At 42.0% G+C, this 21431-nt stretch overlaps 1 protein-coding gene and 1 long non-coding RNA gene across 4 annotated transcripts in view; one reads left to right on the forward strand and one right to left on the reverse strand.

The window, feature by feature from the left end:
- LOC119565776 overlaps positions 1-11144 on the reverse strand; it is an 18365-nt gene extending 7221 nt beyond the window's left edge. Inside the window, exon 1 of the long non-coding RNA XR_005224674.2 lies at positions 10956-11144. This is a non-coding gene — a long non-coding RNA (uncharacterized LOC119565776). The remainder of the gene's footprint in view (positions 1-10955) is intronic.
- The window catches only part of RPF2 (ribosome production factor 2 homolog), a 25364-nt gene continuing 15070 nt past the window's right edge, over positions 11138-21431 (forward strand). Inside the window, exons 1-5 of one of the 3 annotated variants that reach the window (XM_043542815.1) lie at positions 11357-11998; positions 13412-13544; positions 17445-17486; positions 19708-19747; positions 20617-20785. In XM_043542815.1, the coding sequence (XP_043398750.1) occupies positions 20687-20785 (99 nt within the window). In that variant the 5' untranslated portion in view covers positions 11357-11998; positions 13412-13544; positions 17445-17486; positions 19708-19747; positions 20617-20686. Of the gene's footprint in view, positions 11227-11356; positions 11999-13411; positions 13545-17444; positions 17487-19707; positions 19748-20616; positions 20786-21431 lie in introns of those variants that run through there. The other 2 variants (XM_037894640.2, XM_037894639.2) reach the window with 2 other exon arrangements.

Raw genomic sequence — 21431 nt, forward strand, 5'->3', positions numbered from 1 at the left:
TTGGAGTCACATGGGCAAGTCACATGTCCATGCATGACTCAGTTTGCAGACCGACGCCATTGTTTACATATTAGTTTGAACATTCCCAGGAAAGCTCAGATGTGGATTGTCGTCTCCCAAAGTTCATTGTCAGTTAAGCGTTCCTTGATTGGGCACTTACTGAGAATAAAGAAAAGGAGTATTTGTGGCACCTTAGAGACTAACCAATTTATTTGAGCATGAACTTTCGTGAGCTACAGCTCACTTCATCGAATGCATACTGTGGAAATTGCAGAATATCATTATTATATACACAGACACCATGAAACAATACCTCCTCCCACCCCACTCTCCTGCTGGTAATAGCTTATCTAAAGTGATCATCAAGATAGGCCATTTCCAGCACAAATCCAGGTTTTCTCACCCTCCGCCCCCCCCCCCCCCCCCCCAGACAAACTCACTCTCTTGCTGGTAATAGCCCATCCAAAGTGACCATTCTCTTCACAATGTGTATGATAATCAAGGTGGGCCATTTCCTGCAGAAATCCAGGTTCTCTCACCCCCTCACCCCCCTCCAAAAACCACACACACAAACTCACTCTCCTGCTGGTAATAGCCTGTCCAAAGTGACCACTCTCCTTACAACATGCATGAAAATCAAGGTGGGCCATTTCCAGCACAAATCCAGGTTTTCTCCCCCCCCCTCCCCACACACAAACTCACTCTCCTGCTGGCAATAGCTCATCCAAACTGACCACTCTCCCCACAATGTGCATAACAATCAAGGTGGGCCACTTCCAGCATAAATCCAAGTTTAACCAGAAGGCCGGGGGGGGGGGGGGGGGGTAGGAAAAAACAAGGGGAAATAGGCTACCTTGCATAATGACTTAGCCACTCCCAGTCTCTATTTAAGCCTAAATTAATAGTATCCAATTTGCAAATGAATTCCAATTCAGCAGTTTCTCGCTGGACTCTGGATTTGAAGTTTTTTTGTTGTAAGATAGCGACCTTCATGTCTCTGATTGCGTGACCAGAGAGATTGAAGTGTTCTCCGACTGGCTTATGAATGTTATAATTCTTGACATCTGATTTGTGTCCATTTATTCTTTTATGTAGAGACTGTCCAGTTTGACCAATGTACATGGCAGAGGGGCATTGCTGGGACATGATGGCATATATCACATTGGTGGATATGCAGGTGAACGAGCCTCTGATAGTGTGGCTGATGTTATTAGGTCCTGTGATGGTGTCCCCTGAATAGATATGTGGGCACAGTTGGCAACGGGCTTTGTTGCAAGGATAGGTTCCTGGGTTAGTGGTTCTGTTGTATGGTATGTGGTTGTTGGTGAGTATTCGCTTCAGGTTGGGGGGCTGTCTGTAGGCAAGGACTGGCCTGTCTCCCAAGATTTGTGAGAGAGTTGGGTCATCCTTCAGGATAGGTTGTAGATCCTTAATAATGCGTTGGAGGGGTTTTAGTTGGGGGCTGAGTTGAGAATAGTCTTTTCTCTGAGTTTAGTTGAGAATAGTCTTTTCTCAAGAAGCTGACCAAATGCTTCACTGAGGCTACTTAGAATCAAAACACATTGAGATACCAGTACATAGCCAATATTCATAACTTCAGCTACAAAATGATACACACCTACAGAGAGCATAATCATAACCAGCAAAGCATAAACTTTTTATAGACACCTCACTTGACAACCTTTATACAATATTTACTGCAAATATATAACAGTTGTTGCAACAATGATCTATATGGTCATAGTTTATATCAATAATGTCACAGGGACACTAGTCAGTTTCAAAACTTCCAAGTTGAAAATTAAAAAAAAACAACTTTAAACCATGTTCTGAATATTTTTGAAATAATTCCTTTAAAAACACTTTCAGGATTTATTTATTTATTTGCTCCCCTATTTGACTAACCATTATAATCAGTTTCTCCCTTGCATACTGTTTGTTTGGGGGAAATAGTGAAACTGACATTTCATAGCATTTGATGTACAAAGTAAATGGTGCATTGTTTTGCCAACTTGTTTTAGACAGTCATAGAAATCTTAAAAAGAAAAGGAGTACTTGTGGCACCTCAGAGACTGACACATTTATTTGAGCATAAGGTTTCGTGAGCTACAGCTCACTTCATCGGATGCATTCAGTGGAAAATACAGGGAGGAGATTTATATACATAGAGAACATGAAACAATGGGTCTTACCATACACACTAACGAGAGCGATCACTTAAGGTGAGCTATTACCAGCGGGGGGGGGAACCTTTTGTAGTGATAATCAAGGTGGGCCATTTCCAGCAGTTGACAAGAACGTCTGAGGAACAGTGGTGCCACAAGTACTTTTCTTTTTGCAGATACAGACTAACACGATTGCTACTCTGAAACCTGTCATAGAAATCTTAGATGTTTTTAACTATAAGTACAACATTTTCAAACAAAAATGTGATTGTCACATTGATAGTGTTTTTTCTCTAAATTAGTGTGCGTTCTCTATGGAAAACTGTTGTGGAATAGAGTGAAGCAATGTGGCATTTGTGGTGTCCTGTGTTCTCCACTAGCCCATTGTACTTACCTTTCTATCGTTTTCAGTGTTTAACAGCACAAAACAGATTTTTACATTTCTAAATGTTATGTAGATATGACATTGGTCATTTTGTCTGCTGCACAGTGGAAAAATTGGCAGACAGAGAAGTGAGTAAGGCTAGGTGGTCCAGAATTAGAGATAGAGGGCCAGATCTTCATCAGGTGTAATTGGAGTAGCTCCATTGACTTCTTCCTAGAGTAGCTAACAAAAATGTATGTGTCCTGGAATAAATTTATTGTGGAGTTTCTAAATTAGCACTTAGAAAGGTGTTAATCTATTGCCAAGTAGCTGAAGTTACAACAGGATCACAACTCTAATCAAGACATACTTGGTATTTCTTCCCAGAGCATTTCCACTGGGAAAATTTGGCCCTCTAAGAAACTGTCTAAACACACACATTGCCTTAGTTTAAATTACATTGTGTTGGTTAAACTAATGCAACTTTTTTATGTGGAGACTCTTTTATGTAAGGTTTAAAACAAGTTATTGGTTTGGCTTGCACCTCAGTACGCTTACCAACACAAGGTAATGATACAACCCAGGTTTAAATGGTGATGAATATCCAAACACACAATAGTACTGGTTTAACTGAGTATAAAATCACATCTTTAGTTAACCTCTATATGTAGACCAGGTCTAAATCTACACTGGTGACAGCACGAAAATGCAGCTCTACCAGTGATAGGAAGAGAACTTTTGCCCTTTCTACACTACAGCTTTCACTGTAGCAACCACTGGTGGAAAACTGAGTCCAATATTTCCTAGTGTTAGGCAACCTTTAGGATATTGTCCTTCTGGTGTGAGAACCAGAAAGCATAGATTAGTAGTTTTTTAAACATCATTTGGAATAGTGATCACTACATGTGAAGTACTCAAGGACAAATTCAGATATAAATCAGAGTTAGCAATGAAGTTTTGGCTACAAGGGAAAACCTAAAAGGAAAAAAAACCCAGTTCATCTTGTTCCTGAGTAACATGGTTCATGAGAGAAATATCATAACTTTTTGCTTACATTTAAGATAAACTGTTTCAATGGTAGCCTCCTAGCATAGCATCCTCCACTTTCTTTTGTTCTCAGCTTTGGTATAAACACATTTTTATGTTCTGCTAGCAAATGCTTTTGATTATGTATAAATGTGTTTGTGATGCAGAAAGACGAGACAAGGTTTTCAAATATTTTCAGGCTCTGATCTTCCCTCATAGTATTCTCTAATCACTTTCTTAATAGGATTATGTTATGCTATTGTTCCTATTGTATGTGGACAAAGATGTATGTCAGAGTACATTAGGTTTACCAATAAAATAGGTATTTATTCCGAACACCAGCACAACTATGTAATAATCTAGTCATTATGAAATGTAGATTGAGTAATTCATCCCCAACTTTCTGAGTACAGTCCAGAGGCTGGGATAGCCAGTCAAATGGGACCTTATTTCCTTATTCCCCCAACCCCACTGTCTGTTCTTCAATGGGGGAGTAACAATTAGGTCTCAGTAGTTTTTATTTCTCTTTCTGAATTCCTTCCACTTTATGGACATAGATCTCCTATTGACATGCTAGCACGCAGGGCTTTTGGGGGAAGCTGTTACTCTTCTGCTCTGGGCTATCTCTGGATGCAGACCCAAAAATGTATAAGTTCATCTGCAAAGCATTATGTCAGCCTAACTTCTGTCTGAATTGTTACTTGTTCTCAGGGGTAACTCTGCTGTAACTGTTGCAATGGCTGGGAGCGTCTGCCTTGCACTGGGGCAGCCAGCAGGTTTGGGCCTTGATTCAAAATGACAGCTGCACCTCCTACCATAGAGACCTAGTTGATGTGCTTTATGTGGCATCAGAAAATGCCTCCTTGTCAGATTTTGTCACTGGCAGCAAAATCTGACACTGAGTATGTATCATGTATTGGCAAAAAGAAAAGGAGTCCTTGTGGCACTTTAGAGACTAACAAATTTATTTGAGCATAAGCTTTCGTGAGCTACAGCTCACTTCATCGGATGCATTCATGTATTGGTTCCTCATCAAAAGATGCTTTCTTTTCTTCTCATGACGAATATTGACCCTATCAGAATTGGCTTCCTTTCACCTTTCCTCATCCCTCCTTTACTTCAGAAGGGTACAAACAGTTTAAAACATGGAAATAATTTGGCAAATGTGATACATTTGAATTAATTTGTTAAAATATCTTATTACCATAAACATTTTAATTTTTTTACATTTAAAAATACTAACCTTATCATAACAATTATTAAACTTCAAGACTGGCTACTTTATTTACATATAATTTAAATTTCATTTAAATTATTAAATACACTATTGCAGCAGTGTACAATACACTATACAGAATACACTATTCTCTCTCCTTAATGTCTAAGGCTTGTCTACACAAATATTAAGTTATTAAATCTATTATTTTTGGGTGACATTTGACATACCTTGAAAGCTATTAAGAAGTTATATAATTGTTAAAAAATATATTATTTTTAAATAATAAAGGTTTTCTTGAGGAAAAACCAATTAAATAAAAATCTGAACTTTATGGATTACTCATCTACATAGGGTGAGAACAATCACAAATGAATAGTCAGGTTAGATGGCCAAAACATTTAGAGTATAATCTAGCCTAAGAGGTCCACCTTCCTTGTCTTGAAGGATTGGGTTCTAAATGTTTTTGTTAATCTTGGTAAATTGACTAATCCTTTTGAGGGCTCTATAAGGGGATGGCATTTGTGCTCACGCGCACACACACACACAATGTTAAGAGAACTTTTCTGTGCTCTATGCGGCACCCACCAGCATCCTCCCCTCAGCTGTTGACAGGCTATTGATTTAGGATTTTGGTTTTTTGTTTCCTCTAAATTGACGGGGGATTCTTTAAAACCCCCAAACCACGTAAGCAAATGTAACAGAATGTTAAACTGTATCATACAGTTCAGCCACTAGGTGGCGATGTGTATCATACCATACCTGAGCATACAATAGCTATACCTCTCAGCAGTGGCTGCACATTAAAGGATTGTATAGTGAACACATCTGGTGTATGCCTGGGAAGGAACCTCTAGCCAGTCCATATTTGGTACAGACCTGCAATCTACATGTACAAGGAGTACATTATATGGTTTCAGAAGTCAAGGTAGCCTAACTGATGCCAGAGAAGAGTAGAAACAGAAGGAACAAAGTTACAAAAGTTGCAACTTTTAAAACATGCCCTTCCGTGCTCCAGGGAACTTCAGCTTTGATACAACTTCAGCCTGGAAGCAGTATTTTACAAAATTTGCATTGCTACAAAACTGCACTAGGAAACTGGAGATATTTAGGTATCTTCTTTATTTTATGCTGTGGGGAAGCAGGCAACACATATTGTTAAATCTTTTGCCTTTACTGAAGACAGTCACAGAGAGGACTATGAAATGGTTCTGACTGTTTGATGCACGCTTTATACCTCAAGAAATGTGATTTATGAAAGATCATGTTTTTACCAGTGAATTCAAGAACGAGGAAAAAATAAGAGCTCTTTTATAAGAGTTCTGCATCCTTTGGCTAAAACTGTGATTTTGGGACTGCAAAACATGAAAATATCAGATGCAGGATTGTTATTGGGTAATAGACAAAAGCCTCTCACAGCAACTACAGTTAAAGACAGACTTAAATCTATTCACACCTATCCAGATAGCAAAGTTCTCTGTGTGATGCTGGCAGGCCAGATGCCAGCTCTTGCCCATGCTGCAAGCATTAGTTAAGAACTGACAAACTTATAGCTGGAGACCAGACCAGTTCCATCTGTACGTTAGTTTTGCTCAAAATAGATATTAGTCCTATAAGAATATAGTTAGTGTTTAGACTCTATGAAATGCCTGTACGTTGCTGCATGCGTTAATCTCACTTGTAATGCCAGAATTCCATGCTGTAAGACAATATGTTAATTTATAACTTTGAAAATTTTTGCTCTGACCTTGTGAACTCAGGCACGAGAACTGCCACAACCCCCTGCACCATCCAGAAGGACTATCAAAATCAGGTGGGCCATTAAGGAACATCACAATACTAAAGATTCATTAATGGCCCTAATGCACCTGGAAAATGTTACGTGCAAGGAAGCTTGGCCTGTGGGCTTGGAAACTGAATGAAGGAAATAGAACAAAGCCACAGGAAAATTTTCCATCTTTTTGACTGTTTGAACTCTGAAGGGCCAGAGAGTCTAAACAGAAGCCAGACACCCTCAGGGGCTGCCTCCTGGATCTACCCAGAAAGACACTTTGAATTGACAGATCAGTACAACTCTGTCACTCTTAGGATTTAGATAACTCTGTGTATATGTTTGCTTGCTTTAACCTTTAAATAACTCCTTTTATATCTTTTTCCTTGTTAATAAATCTTTAGTTTATTACAGTATGGCTACGGCAGTCTCTTTGGTGTAAGACCTAGAGTACCAATTGATCTAGGGTAAGTGACTGGTCTTGTGGGACTGGAAGCAACCTGAATATGTTGTGATTTTTGTGTGAGCATTTATCACTTTATAAGTCCAGTTTGGGTGGCAAGATAGACTGGAGAGTCTAATGCAGTGGTGGGCAGCCTACGGGCCGCATGCAGCCATCAGGGTAATCCGCTGGCGGGCTGCGAGACAGTTTGTTTACATTGACCGTCCGTAGGCATGGCCCCCTGCAGCTCCCACTGGCCACGGTTTGCCAGCTCCCAGCCAATGGGAGCTGCAGGAAGCGGCACGGGCAGCAGGGACATGCTGGTCACCACTTCCTACAGCTCCCATTGGTCAGGAACGGCAAACTGCGGCCACTGGGAGCTGTGGGCAGCCGTATCGGCAGACGGTCAATGTAAACAAACGGTCTTGCGGCCTGCCAGCAGATTATCCTGACAGGCTGCAGATTGCCCACTACTGGTATAAGGGGACTATCTGTGACTCCATGGTAAGACTGTTATAGTGATGCAGGAGTTCATATTTGTTACTGGCTTGGTGAAATCTAATTATGGAATACACCAACGTTTGGGGTGTCTGCCCTGCTTCTGACTGCCCTGAGGGAGGCATTCACAGTTGTGAGCCACTCCAGACAGTGTGACAGTCTGAACTGGTCAAACAGAAGAACAAAAGGCAGAGCAACTTGAAAAACTTGAAACTAGCTTTACACGCTGTAAACAGACACTGCAAGAGTGCTAAAAATCATTATCATAAAACACCTGAGCTCTGAGGGAGTCCCAAGCTAAATACAAAACATTTTAGACTAAATGCACACGATGTGGAAAATTCCATAGCTCATGTGTGGTGAAATACGTAATAAATGCACAAAATACTAAGGCAGTCATGGAGCTGACTATAATTACAGTCGAGCATTGTTTCTGGGATCTGTCATGTGTGATGATACAGATCCTGCCTTGAGAGTGAAACTGAATAGTCATTGGAAGACTACTGACTTTAAAATTGACTCTGGAGAAGAGGGGAGTGTTGTCTCAGAAGTGACTTACAATCACCTTCAACCCCTCCCAGAGCTGAAATAACTCACAGCTCTGACTAGCCCTGGAAATATTCTGAATTGAATGGGCCAGTTCACCACAGAAACAATTTACAAAGACAAAAGCTTCACATTCAGAATGCATTTGATCAAAGACCAACAACTTCTCAGCTGCAGCGTGGCAGCCATGATGGGCAAAGTAAGAAAAGTGGAAGAACTCAATTGAGATCCAGTACAAATAACCTTCGGAGACAATGCTGAACCATGCAGTGTACCTACACATTGCAGGATTCCTATCCTGTTGCTTCATAAAGTCGAAACTGAGTTTAAGAGAATGGAACAGATTGGCTCAGAGATTTTCTCAATATTGCCAACAGGCCAGTGTGCCCCAACGGTACCGGTTGTAGAGAAAAGTGGAAAAATACAAATATGTGTGGATCTTAAAAGACTTAATGAAGCAGTTGTGAGGAAAAACTATATATTTACCTAAATTGGATGACTTCCTCCCTAAAGCGAAGTGAAAAGAGCTACAGTATTCACTAAGCTGGATGTCTAGAGTGGATTCTGGATAACCCTTTTAGCCAAAAAGAGTTCTAAACTGACTATATTTATCACACCTTTTGGCAGATTTTGCTTTCTTAGATTACCTTTTGGGATTACTAGTGCACTTGAATTTTTCCAAAGAAAGATGACAGAACTGTTAATGAACACTAATGAATCTGAGGTTTTCATGGATGATAGTGTGATATATAGGTCTTTGATGGAAGAACACAACCCAACCCTCAATGAAGGTCTAAGCCTAAGAAGTCAGTTTGGACTGAAGCTAAACAAGGACAAGTGCTTTTTCTGCCTATCCCAAATCAAGTTTTTGGGACACAGTAAACAAGGGTGGAATAAGTCCTAGCCTTGAGAAAGTAAAAGCAATTTCAGAATTGAATCCACCAGCAAATGTACAAGAATTGAGATGCAGACTGGGGATGGTAAATTACTTCCACTACAGCTACAAGACCTTTCTACGGTGTCGAAACCACTAAATGAACTATTCAAGTCCAACACCTCTTGGTTGTGAGGACCAAATCAAGACATCGCCTTCAGAAAGGTAAAAGAAATCATTTCAGTAGCTCCTGTTCTCAAGAATTATGATTTGAACAAACTCACAATGGTGGATGCAAGCAGCTATGTGGTGTATTGTTGCAACAACAGGGATCTGAGTGGAAGCCAGTTGCATTTTGTTTTCTTTCACTCAGGAGAAAAAACGTATTCACTTATTGAAAGGGGAGCTTGGCAAGTGTATGGGCGTGTGAGAACTTTTACATAGAACTGTGTGGACTGGATTCATTTATACTAATAACAGACCATAAACTGCTTACAATCCTCATCAGCCAAAAAGAACTTGATCAAGCACTGCTAAGATGCGATTTAACCCAATTGTAGAATATGTTCCTGGAAAAAATCTGGTGGTAGCAGATACACTCAACTACCCATGAGCTCAAAGATGATATAAAGGCATATATGGATGCTGTGGACACATACAGATCACTGTCAGAAAAGAAAAGGAGTACTTGTGGCACCTTAGAGACTAACCAATTTATCTGAGCATAAGCTTTCGTGAGCTACAACTCACTTCACCAGACGCGTAAATGCATCCGATGAAGTGAGCTGTAGCTCACGAAAGCTTATGCTCAAATAAATTGGTTAGTTTCTAAGGTGCCACAAGTACTCCTTTTCTTTTTGCGAATACAGACTAACACGGCTGCTAGTCTGAAACCTGTCAGAAAAGAGACTACACCAGCTACAATAAACGAACTTGACAGACAACTTCAAGAATATCTAAGTTATATTAGGGCTGGCTGGCCCAAGTATCTAAAGGACACTAAGGAAGTGACAAGAGATTATTTTGTGAGTCATGGACAATTAAGCAAGTCAAATGGATGAATGATTAAAGGAGTTTGCATCGTAATTCTAAACTAAATGAGGGGAGAAATCCAAACCTCATCCACGAAGGATATCAAGGACTAAGTGTGAATGAGCCAACCAGTCAGTGTGGTGGCTAGGAATCAGCAAGGACATAAAGAATAAAGTATCTGCATGTGAACACTGTAGAATTAACAGACCAACACAATGCAAAGAACCTTTTACAACAACATCTCTACCAGGCAGACCTTGGAAGAGACTAACTACAAGTTTACGTGAATTCAGAGGACACCATTATCTGGCTATCATGGACTATTTTTTCAAATAAAATAAAGTACTTTAAAGACATAATGCCCCACTGTTAGTGAAAAACTGCAGTGCACTTTTGCTCACTCTTGGTATTCCAGAACAACTAGTGATGGACAATGGATCACAACTCACAGCTGCAGAATTTAAGTCATGCTGAACAAACTATGAGTTTGGTCATATTACTAGCAGCCTATAGTCCCCACAAGTGAATGCAGCGGCTGAGAGAGCTGTACAGACAGCCAAGAAAATCCTACAGCAGGAAGAATCATTCCTTGCTTTTCTGAGTTATGCTTCAGTGTTGATAACAGCTACTGGCTATAGGTCAGAAATGTTAAGGTCTGCGTCTCTGCAGTGTTGGTGTAGCCCTGTCAGTCCCAGGATACTGGAGACACAAGGTGGGTGGGGCAATAGCTTTTCCTGGACCAAGGGCTGTGGGTGAGAGAGACACAAGCGTCCGAGCTACACCGACCTGAAGAAGAGCTCCGGGTAGCTCAGACACTTGTTTCTTTCACCCCCAGAAGCTGGTCTAATAAAATATATTCCCTCCCCCACCTTGGCCTGCAGCGCCACTGCCCCGGCTAGGGGGCGCAGTGGAAAGGCGACAGCCAGCCAGGAACGCAACCCTTCCCCCCCCGCCCTCTCATTTTTGAGAATTTTGCCCCTACTGCCTCTCCGTACCCATTTCCCCACCGTAGTTCTTTTACCCCTGTTTCGATCTGAGGCGGCGACCGCCGCAATTTCTACTGCGCATGCTCAGTAACAGAAAAGGCGCACGCACTCTGCAGCTCCCGACTCCCAGTCCCTCTGCGTTGAGGATTGGATTTCTGACGGCGGATGTGATGTCATGACGCAGTGAAGGGACGTGCCGGACTGGTCCGTTTTGGGTCCCGCACGCACGCTCGGACGCACGTGGGGGGCGGAGGGGTGCGTCAGTCTCTTTCTTGCCGGCGAGATGGAGGCGCTGGACCGGGTGGTGTAAGTGGCGGCTCCGGGGCGGCGCAGGGGCTTGGAGGGCCCGATAGCGGCGGCTGCTCCCACGCCCGCCGCCTTCGGCTCCAGGCGGAGGCTCCGGCGGGAGCCCGGCCCCTGCTCCCGCCCGGCGGCCGGGCAGCTCAGTGCGGGGGGAGCGGCTGTCCGCGGGGTGCGCTGTGCCCCCAGGCGGGCCCCTGCCCAGGAGCTGGGCTCCCAGGCCAGTGCGGGGGGAGAAGAACAGCGTCACCCCCTCTCCCCGCCCATCGGCCCGGTTGCCCCAGAGGAGGCACCGACTCTGCTCCTTCACGGAGTATTAACACGTATTTCCCCGGCTCTGCCCGCGGCCAGCCGCCCCCGAGGGGACGAGAGGATCCTTCGCGGGGCCTCCAGAGGTGTAAACACGAAGGAGGGAGGATGCTGGGTGCTGTATTAGGGCAGAGCCCTGTGGTTGTGGGATTTGCTGTAGGGGGAGTCCCTTGCCTCACTTCGTCCTCCAAAATAACCTCCCTAACCCACCCCACTACAGCCCGCATCGCATGACATTGAAACACTTTGTGATTTAATTATTAACCAATCGAAGTTATTAACAAATCAGGATGCTTTTACTATGTCATTAACCAATTGTAGAATACTTAGTCATTTTGCTGTGAAAATAATATATATAATATAAAAATAGCAAATGAAATAGTGAATACACACTACTGCGGCTCTTTTGGGTGACGTTGGGCCCTAATTTGGCTCCTGAACCAGAGATCTGAGTATCGCTGATCTAGAGGTAGGCCACTCATTTCTGGTCTTGTTTAGCATTTCAGGAACAAACTTCTCAGTTTAGTAGATCGTTCTTGTCTAGATGCAGGCAAAAGTTCACAGATAATCCATAAAGGTGGTGCAGTGATCACTGGTGAAACTGAAATGGAACATCTGTCTTAATAGAAGACAGTATGGTTACTTGCAGGAGAGGGCAAACTACTGCCCACGGGCCAGATCTGGTGAGTCACGACTTTCAGTCTGGCGAGTCACGACTTTCAGTCTGGCTCGCCAGCCCTGTGGCTTCACGGGGCTAAGGCGGGCTCCTGCCTGCCGTGGCCCCGTGCTGTTCCCGGAAGCAGCCAGCACCATGTCCCTACAGCCCCCGGGGGGCTCAGAGGGCTCCATGAGCTGCCCTCATCTGCAGGCATCGCCCCTCGCAGCTCCCATTGGCCGGGAACAGGGGAATGGTGCGGGGCCAAGGCAACCACGGGGCCAAGGCAACCACAGAGCCTGCCTTAGCCCCGCTGCGTGCTGCTGCCACCCCAGAGCCGCTCGAGGTAAGCAGCGCCAGGCTGGAGCCTGCACCCCTCCTGTGCCCTGCACCCTAACCCCCTGCCTTGAGCCCTCTGAGCCCCCTCCTGCACCCCAACCCCCTGCTCTGAGCCCCCTCCTGCACCCCAACCCCCTGCTCTGAGCCCCCTCCTGCACCCCACATCCCTCCTGCACCCCAATCCTTTGCCCTGAGCCCCATCCTGCACACCACACTCCCTCCGCACCCCAATCCCCTGCACCAGTCCTATATTCATGGCTCTGCATACAGTTTCTCCACTCAGATGTGGCCCTCAGGCCAAAAAGTTTGCCCACCCCTGGTTAACTGTATTCTAAGGACCCGAATTCAGGTTAGTCATGGTAGCAATTGTTCATTAGCAATCTTTCTTCTAACTCTGTATTTGTACATGAGGATACATCATGAAGTAGCAGAGAAGTGCCAAGCATAACTTGGGCTTTTTAATTCGCCTTTAGGCTGCCATTGATGGGCTCTTAAGAGGATCTCCTCTAGTCCTCATGAGCCATAGCGTGTGGGGCCGTGATGCAGGGTTTTGGTATGAAGGGAAACCATCAGTACTTCAGCAAGGATGTGGAAATATTACCACACCTTAAATTTCAAGTCAACAGAACTCAGGAAATTAAAACTTAAGGTCAAGACTTTACCTTCAATTTCAGTAGTGTGTTTTTTTTTTTTTTTTTTTTTGGGGGGGGGGGGGAGGGTTGTTTACAAGTCAAGTAAAGTATTTTCATTAACTCCTTTGTGGTTATTTTGTATAGTACTTATTCATATTTTTGTTTTATTGACAGAACATCAACCAGAAGTGATTGTTTCAAGCATAGTCTAATATGTTTTGTGCAAGTTAATTTTGTAATTAATATATCATTGCAGAAAGCCTAAAACTAAGAGGGCCAAAAGGTTTCTTGAGAAGAGAGAACCCAAGCTCACAGAAAATACAAAAAATGCCATCCTCATAAAAGGTGGAAATGCAAACTTAACAGTGACTGAAACACTTAAAGATATTGTAAGTATATTGTTGGAAATATGTGTACTGAAATAAGTTTTAACATAGGCTGTGTATCAGGAGTAATTTCACACATTTTTAAAATAAATTGTTTCACATGTTATCTACTCCAAATCCAATATATCCAGTCTTGGTTTTGTATTCCTCCTGCCCCCAACCAGTGTATGTGACAGTCGGTGTTGCCAACTCTACCAGATTTAGAGAGTAAGGTGACTGCCCACTGCCAAAGGACTAAGATGAAATTACAAAGACTTATGTTTAAAATGCTCCCTGATAGTACAGAGCTTTCAGCTTCTCCCCAAACCCCAGAATTCCAATGAAGTCTGTCCCACAGCCTGTTAATTATGCACCTTCTGTGTACTCCCCTCTCCCAAGGGTTATTTACCTTCTTCCCCCTTCCCAAGCTTGTGTTGCAGAAATGAGGAGGAGGCAACCCACTTTTCTCAGGAGTGGAAAGGGAACAGGGAGCACAGCTTCCCTGAGCTGCTAGGCTCTTCCTATTTCCTCCTCCCCTCCTGTGAGAGCTGTTCCATCTCCCGTATCCAAAAACTCCTCTCAGCTCCTGAGGGGTTGGAGGTTGGCAGGCAGAGTTCTCCTCCTGATTGGCTGCCTTAAACCCTGTGGGTGTACCCAGGTATGCACCCTACTCACTGGAGCGCTCATTGTAGTGTCCTGCTGCCTTCCTGTTGCTGGGGCGGGGAGGGGTCATGCCTAGCCACAGAGAGAGACTCCTGCAGTGGGGAGTTGCTGGAGCTTTTCCTTGCTGCTTACTCTCTGCCGGAGCCTTTCACTTACAGGTGTAGCTATGTACTGGAGTGTGGATGCAGCCTGTATTTCACTGAACATATCCTACATGCTGCCATCAGTGGTTTGTAGCGTAGACGTAGCCTATTGTACGTTGGACCAGAACTGCAGTATCTGAGGGGAAATGGGATTTATCGCTAACGTGAAAGATGCCAAATCATAAGGACTAAATCATAGATTTATAGATTCCAAGGCCAAAAGGAAGCATTGTGATCGTCTGCATAGCACAGGCCATAGAACTTCCCCTAAACAATTCCTAGAGCAGCTCTTTTAGAAAATTATCCAATCTTGATTTAAAAATTGTCAGTGATGGAGAATTCACATGATCCCTGGTAAATTATTCCAATGGTTAATTATCGTTACTGTCAAAAATTTGTCTTATTTCTTTTCTTAATTTTGTCTAGTTTCAACTTCCAGCCATTGGATCATGTTATATCTCTCTACTAGATTGAAAAGCCCATTATTAAATATTTGTTCCCCATGTTAATACTTTTAGACTGTAATCAAGTCATTCCTTATTCTTCTCTTTGTGAAACTAAATAGACTCAAGGAGCTCAGTCACTTTAAGGCATGTTTTCTAATCCTGTCATCATTCTCATGGCTCTTCTCTGACCCCCTTCTTGAATTGTGGGCACCAGAACTGGACACAGTATTCAAGCAGCAGTTGCACGAGTCCCAAATATAGATGTAAAATAACCTCTCTGCTCTTCAAGAGTCCTTTGTTTATGCATCCCAGCATTCACTGAGACATTCTGTAATAATCTGACTGTCTTTAGGTCCAGGCTTCAAGAGCTAACAAAAAAAACTTATTAGAAATGTCTGTAAAAGGTCCTAAATAATTAACAAAGGTCAAATACAAATACACTTCAAAATAAAATCTTTTAAAATAAATTGAATTTTGCCAAAACCTGACTTGATGTTCATCTATTTTACCTGCAACAGTTAACGCCATCTGACACCTAAAATAGCGCCAAAAATAATAATGCTGTGATAGGAATGTGTTTGCCCTCTGATGTTGTAGGGAGGTGCTAAACTTTGACTTTAGGACTAATTGTGTTTAAAATATTTTATGTGTATTTAACTTTGCCTAATGTGTATTATTAATATGGGAATTTAGTAGTGCTCTGCCTTTCTGTAATGCTTTTCATTTTAAGATCTCAAAGCTTTTAAAGAAACTATTGTTTTCACTTGGAGGTGTTAAGCTTAGGTTTAATCCCCATTTAACAGATGGAAAACTGATGTATGGAGAGGTGATATGCTTTGCCCAATGTTGCATAGGTATAATTTGTGTTGCAGTAACACCTAGGAATCCCGATGTCTACACTGCAATGTGAGCACAGGGTTAGCAGAATTTACATTAGCAATTCCTGAGTATGTTTAAGCATCCATACTCATTTGTAACCCCAGGTTAGGAATTGCTGAACCCTTGCTCCGAGCCTGGGGCTCTACTATCTACAGTGCATTATGTATGCTCAAGTATAACCACCCATTTCCCAGACTTAGTAATGCCCTCCCAAAAGGTGACTGCTCTCACCCCTTTTTTCGTGGTGCGGTGTGGGAAAACTTGACTGTTCAGAAGTGTAGGATAAGTATAAAATTAAAGAATTAAAGTTAGCTTAAATTTGGTTAAGGAAATATACATGTATTGTAAAGAAAGGCCCTGACTAGCAAGTAGAAGGAAGGCCTCAAAAATAAGTGATAAGGCCAGAAGGAGTAAAGTAGGGAGGATGTCTGGCTCAAAGAATAATGAGATAAGAGGAAGTTTCTCAAAAGAAGTCCTCTGACTTACAGGGATGACTGCAGGTGGTTTTAAATAAAACAAAGAGACTCTGTCTTAAAATGAGCCAACACAGCCCTTCCCAACCCACACGCCAATGTTAAAGCCTATGTGAACCCAGATGCAATGGGAAGACTGTTGGACAGTAAGAAGAAGGGGAGGGAAGGCCTTGCAAAGAAAGGTGATTGTAAATCTTATCTGGATTAAGACTGGAAATAAGAGTGAACTGTCTCCAATTGGTTTTTAGCTGAAGTCAGTAATTTGCAATGACATCACTTGTTCATTAAAGGTATAAAAAGTAAACTCTTAAAGGGTTCATTGCTAATAGCTGCCTGACCATGTTGGAGCCAACCAGTATGGGTCTAAGCACCACTGGTTGTAAGTGTCTTGATCAAATGCTTATGAGTACTTTGTTACTGTATTGGATGTAGTGACTGCTTATTTTTAGTTTAGAGCAACTGCATAAAGACACTTTGGATTTAATAAAGCAATTTGTGGTTAAATTGGTGTCTGGTGATTTGTGATTTCCCATATTAATTCCAGCAAGAGGACACAGAAAGTCAGTCTGTGGTATTGTGGAATATCTTTGGCAGAGCACTAGTGCAGTGGGGCTGTGTCTGTACTGCAAAGCAATAGGGCTTGAACCCTGGATCCTGGCATGACCCAGTCTTGGACCCTCCACCCCCATGGGTCCAGGTCCTGGGTCAGAGTGATTTGTGTGAAGATGGAAAGGGGGTTAGGTTTGTGCCTGAGTTCAAACCCTGGGCTTACATTGCAGTGTTGATGTACCCCAGTCATGGACCAGGTCCCCAAGTGCTAGGCACTGTTCAGTTGGTGTGTCAGGGCCATAATTAGGAGTATAACCTGGAACTCCTCTTCCAGTGCTCTAACTGCAAGGCAACATTTCCCTCAATTTGTATAAACATTTTAATAAAATAAAAATAGTGTAGTGTACTTTGAAATTTAATATCTCTCGTACAAACGTTGAGATTATTTTGAGTGGGAGGTGAAAGTGTTCTGCCCTGTTCTGGTGTTTCAAATGTGTTTTTTGGTCTCACGTGTGTTTTTTGTAAACCTCTCCGCTTTAAAATTAGTAATCCAGTCTTAGATCTGTACTTTCTTGCCCCTTTTGTGAGCATGTCTATAGAGTTGATTTCTTTCTGGGATAGACTGCACCTGATGGCCACTCTGTTTAATTCTCAAGTAATTCATTTATCCTTTTGATGCCGTTTTCATGTGGAATTTTAGAAAGAACAATGCTTAGTATTTCAGTGTGTTAAAAGAACTTTCTCCTTAACTTCAAATTCTTTGTTTTACAGTATGCTCTGAAAAAGCCCTTTGCTGTCCTGTACAAAAAGTAAGTTACATTTTGCAATTTTAAAATTGTTTGATAAAGTTGGGCTTAATATTTTCACTCTAGAAAGGTGCCATGCAGGCCAATACAGTGGATTTAAAGAAAAAAATCTGGCTACATAATAAACTGAGGGTGATTCTAAATGACGACAACAACAACCTGGAAGAAAGCCCATAGGTGTTTAAATGTCTGAGTCCAGTCCCATTTATCAAAATATATGAAGTAAAAACTTCGCAAAAGGGACAAGTTACTGATCAACTTCACAGATGATCCAAATCTGCGTGAATAGTTAATGAGATATGGTAGCAGTTCAGCTTGGCACAGATAAATTGAAAGAGTAACATTAAATCTATAAAAGGTAAAGTTGCAAGTAGTCTCAATAGGAAATACAGTTTATAATCGAATATGTTTATACAAAATAGGGAGCCATTAGGCGGAAAGTTGTAATTCAGGTGCTTGGATGTACTACCTCATGAAAATCTAGGAATATTAAACATGATATGGATGAAAAGGCAAAGACAACTGTAAGCTATATCATGGATACCTGAAAGGCAAACCTTCATTTTGTGGAGGGCAGCTTATTGCACTTCTGGAGTACTGTCTCTATGGTTGTTTGCAATTCATGCATCATAAGAGCGAGGAAATGTGGAGAAGAGTGCATCTCATGACAGAAGGACTTCGACATAGGGAACACTAAGGAAAGACTAACAGAATTAATATTTCAGAGTGGTAGCTGTGTTAGTCTGTATCAGCAAAAGCAACAAGGAGTCTTTGTGGCACCTTAGAGACTAACAAATTTATTTGGGCATAAGCTTTCGTGGGCTAGAACCCACTTCATCAGATGCATGGAGTGGAAAATACAGTACCAGGTATAAATACACAGCACATGAAAAGATGGGAGTTGCCTTACCAAGTGGGAGGTCAGTCTAACGAGACAATTCAATTAACAGTAGGATACCAAGGGAGGAAAAATCACTTAATTAATATTGCTTTGGATCCGAGATGGAACTCAGTTTCTAAAGCTAAAGTAATCTTCTCAGAACAGCACAATAACCCAAGTGCCACCATGGCACCTAGTGTGAAGTCATACAAAAAACAGATTGACAGAGCCAGAAGAGTACCCAGAAGTTACCTGCTACAGGCAGGCCCAGCAAAGAAAATAACAGAACACCACTAGCCGTCACCTTGAGCCCCCAACTAAAACCTCTCCAGCGTATCATCAAGGATCTACAGCCTATTCTGAAGGACGACCCATCACTCTCACTGATCTTGGGAGACAGGCCAGTCCTTGCTTACAGACAGCCCCCTAATCTGAAGCAAATACTCACCAGCAACCACACACCACAAAACAAAAACACGAACCTATCCTTGCAACAGAGCCCGTTGCCAACTGTGTCCACATATCTATTCAGGGTACACCATCATAGGACCTAATCACATGAGCCACGCTATCAGAGACTCGTTCACCTGCACATCTACCAATGTGATATATGCCATCATGTGCCTGCAATGCCCCTCTACCATGTACATTGGCCAAATTGGACAGTCTCTACGTAAAAGAATAAATGGTCACAAATCAGATGTCAAGAACTATAACATTCAAAAACCAGTTGGAGAACACTTCAATCTCTCTGGTCACTTTATTACAGACCTAAAAGTCGCAATTCTTCAACAAAAAAAATTCAAAAACAGACTCCAATGAGAGACTGCTGAATTGGAATTAATTTGCAAACTGGACACCATTAAATTAGGCTTGAATAAAGACTGGGAGTGGATGGGTCATTACACAAAGTAAAACTGTTCCCCATGCTTATTCTCCCCCACACCTACCCCCCGCCGTTCCTCACACGTTCTTGTCAACTACTGGAAATGGCCCACCTTGATTATCACTACAAAAGGTTCCCTCCCCCCCCCCCCCCCCCCCCCCCCCCCCGCTCTCCTGCTGGTAATAGCTCACCTTAAGTGATCACTCTCGTAACAGTGTGTATGTTAAAACCCATTGTTTCATGTTCTCTGTGTATATAAATCTCCCCCCTGTATTTTCCACTGCATGCATCCGATGAAGTGAGCTGTAGCTCACAGAAAGCTTATGCTCAAATAAATTTGTTATTCTCTAAGGTGCCACAAGTACTCCTTTTCCTTTTGCGGATACAGACTAACACGGCTGCTACTCTGAAACAAAAAATCCAAATCTTTATCTTTTTTCTTTCTTTTTTCCCCCCCTTCAGAAAAAATATTACCAGACCTTTTGAGGATCAGACATCACTGGTAAGTATAAACCACATTTTATTTAGCTTGCTGTGGAACAAGAGAGACTACGTACAGGATACTGTCAGTCATTCAGGGCTGCCATGGAAAGTAGTTCTCCAAGGTTCATTGGAGTTATACCCCAGAAGCTAAATTATAGGGAATTGTGCAATTTGGAGTAAATTGAATATCTGTGTAATACTAGATCCTGAGAGATACTGCTGTTGGTTTTATGTTGCCAGGTTATTTTCTGGTAACACTCATTTGTCTGAAGGCAGAACCCTCATGCTATGATTGTGGAAATAAAAATTTTGGGGTGCTCTTGAAAGTGCATGCATGTTACTGTGAAATTATGACAAAACAGATTTAGGATTTTAGAACATTGTTATAAGTAAAGGAGCTTGTTTTGAAGGGAAGGATAATATTTTTAAACAGCTCTCTTATAAATTCACATCAGCCTCATGGTCATTAAAGTATGTATTGTTTATGTGAATATTCATCTTAGTTTCTTCACAAATAAAAAATCCATAGGGGGAAAAGACTAAAAGGAAAATTTAGGGTGTCCTGTAAAAATTGCTTTTCTTAATTACATTTGAGTAGAGGAAGAGAAGCACGTATTAAGCTTAGGTGATCTGCCTGACTTCAGCAGTGCAAATCAAAGATCATGAATCACAAGTTTTATTCCAGAGTTCACGGACAAGAAGTTTCCATTTAAAAAATTAAAATAATTAAAATTAAAATTAAAACAAATTTTTTCGGGGTGTGATGGCTGTTACATACTTCTGACTAAATTTGGTCTCAGTTCAGTGCTTTAAGGTCAAGTTGGTTTCTGAACAGGAAGACAAAAATATCAAAGCATTGTCTTAAATCCTGGGGCTTGTCTGTTTTAGAGAGTCATGGAACAACATACTTGTTTAGAGCAAAGACTGCTGGTCACAGATGGTTGGTTGCCCATAAGAGATGAGAAGTGATAATATACAATCGTTTAAGAACAGACCTCATTTGAGATGGATTCTTCTAGATATTGACTCGGATTTAATCACACCTTTGCTCTGTCAGGTACAAATCAAATTAGGGCCGCCTTTGATATAGATATATATTTTTTTTTTAACATGTTCTAAATTCTCCAAATACTTTTTATTTCTTCATATTTTTCATTGACTACATTCTAAGACAGCATAAACTTTTGGATAAACAATTCATTTACTTTACTGCTAGTCCTCTTTGCATTTGTATTACACTGCCAGTTGTCCAATAAAACAGATTATTGTAGTAACTGTGAGAAAAGTATCAGTTATGAGTTCCTAGAAATGCCCACAGTGTAATGAGGGGAAAAAATCCAAGTCCCTGTTGCTAGAGCAGCCTTCACAAAGCTGTTGCCATTCGTGGCATGGCTCTCAGTGTCAGCCTTGCTTCCTGGCGCCACATACAGCTCACTTCTCTCCTCCTCCTTAGCTACCAGTCTCCTTAATTGTTCCTCCACTGGGAACATGCCTTGCATCTGAGGGGCGGAGCCACCGTAGCCAGTATTGCACTATTCCTTGCCCTGGTTCAGTGTGGGGCCTGTAGACCCCATTACCATAACAAATTGCGTCTTTACTGTTCCATTTATATGGGGTAATGTTATCACCATTTTGTCATTTATGTCATTTGTTAGTATTACTAATAGGAAGAGTTAAGCACAGTAAACAGGCTTAGTTCCTGT

The sequence above is a fragment of the Chelonia mydas genome, chromosome 3, assembly GCF_015237465.2.
Source record: "Chelonia mydas isolate rCheMyd1 chromosome 3, rCheMyd1.pri.v2, whole genome shotgun sequence".
Lineage (NCBI taxonomy): Eukaryota > Metazoa > Chordata > Testudines > Cheloniidae > Chelonia > Chelonia mydas.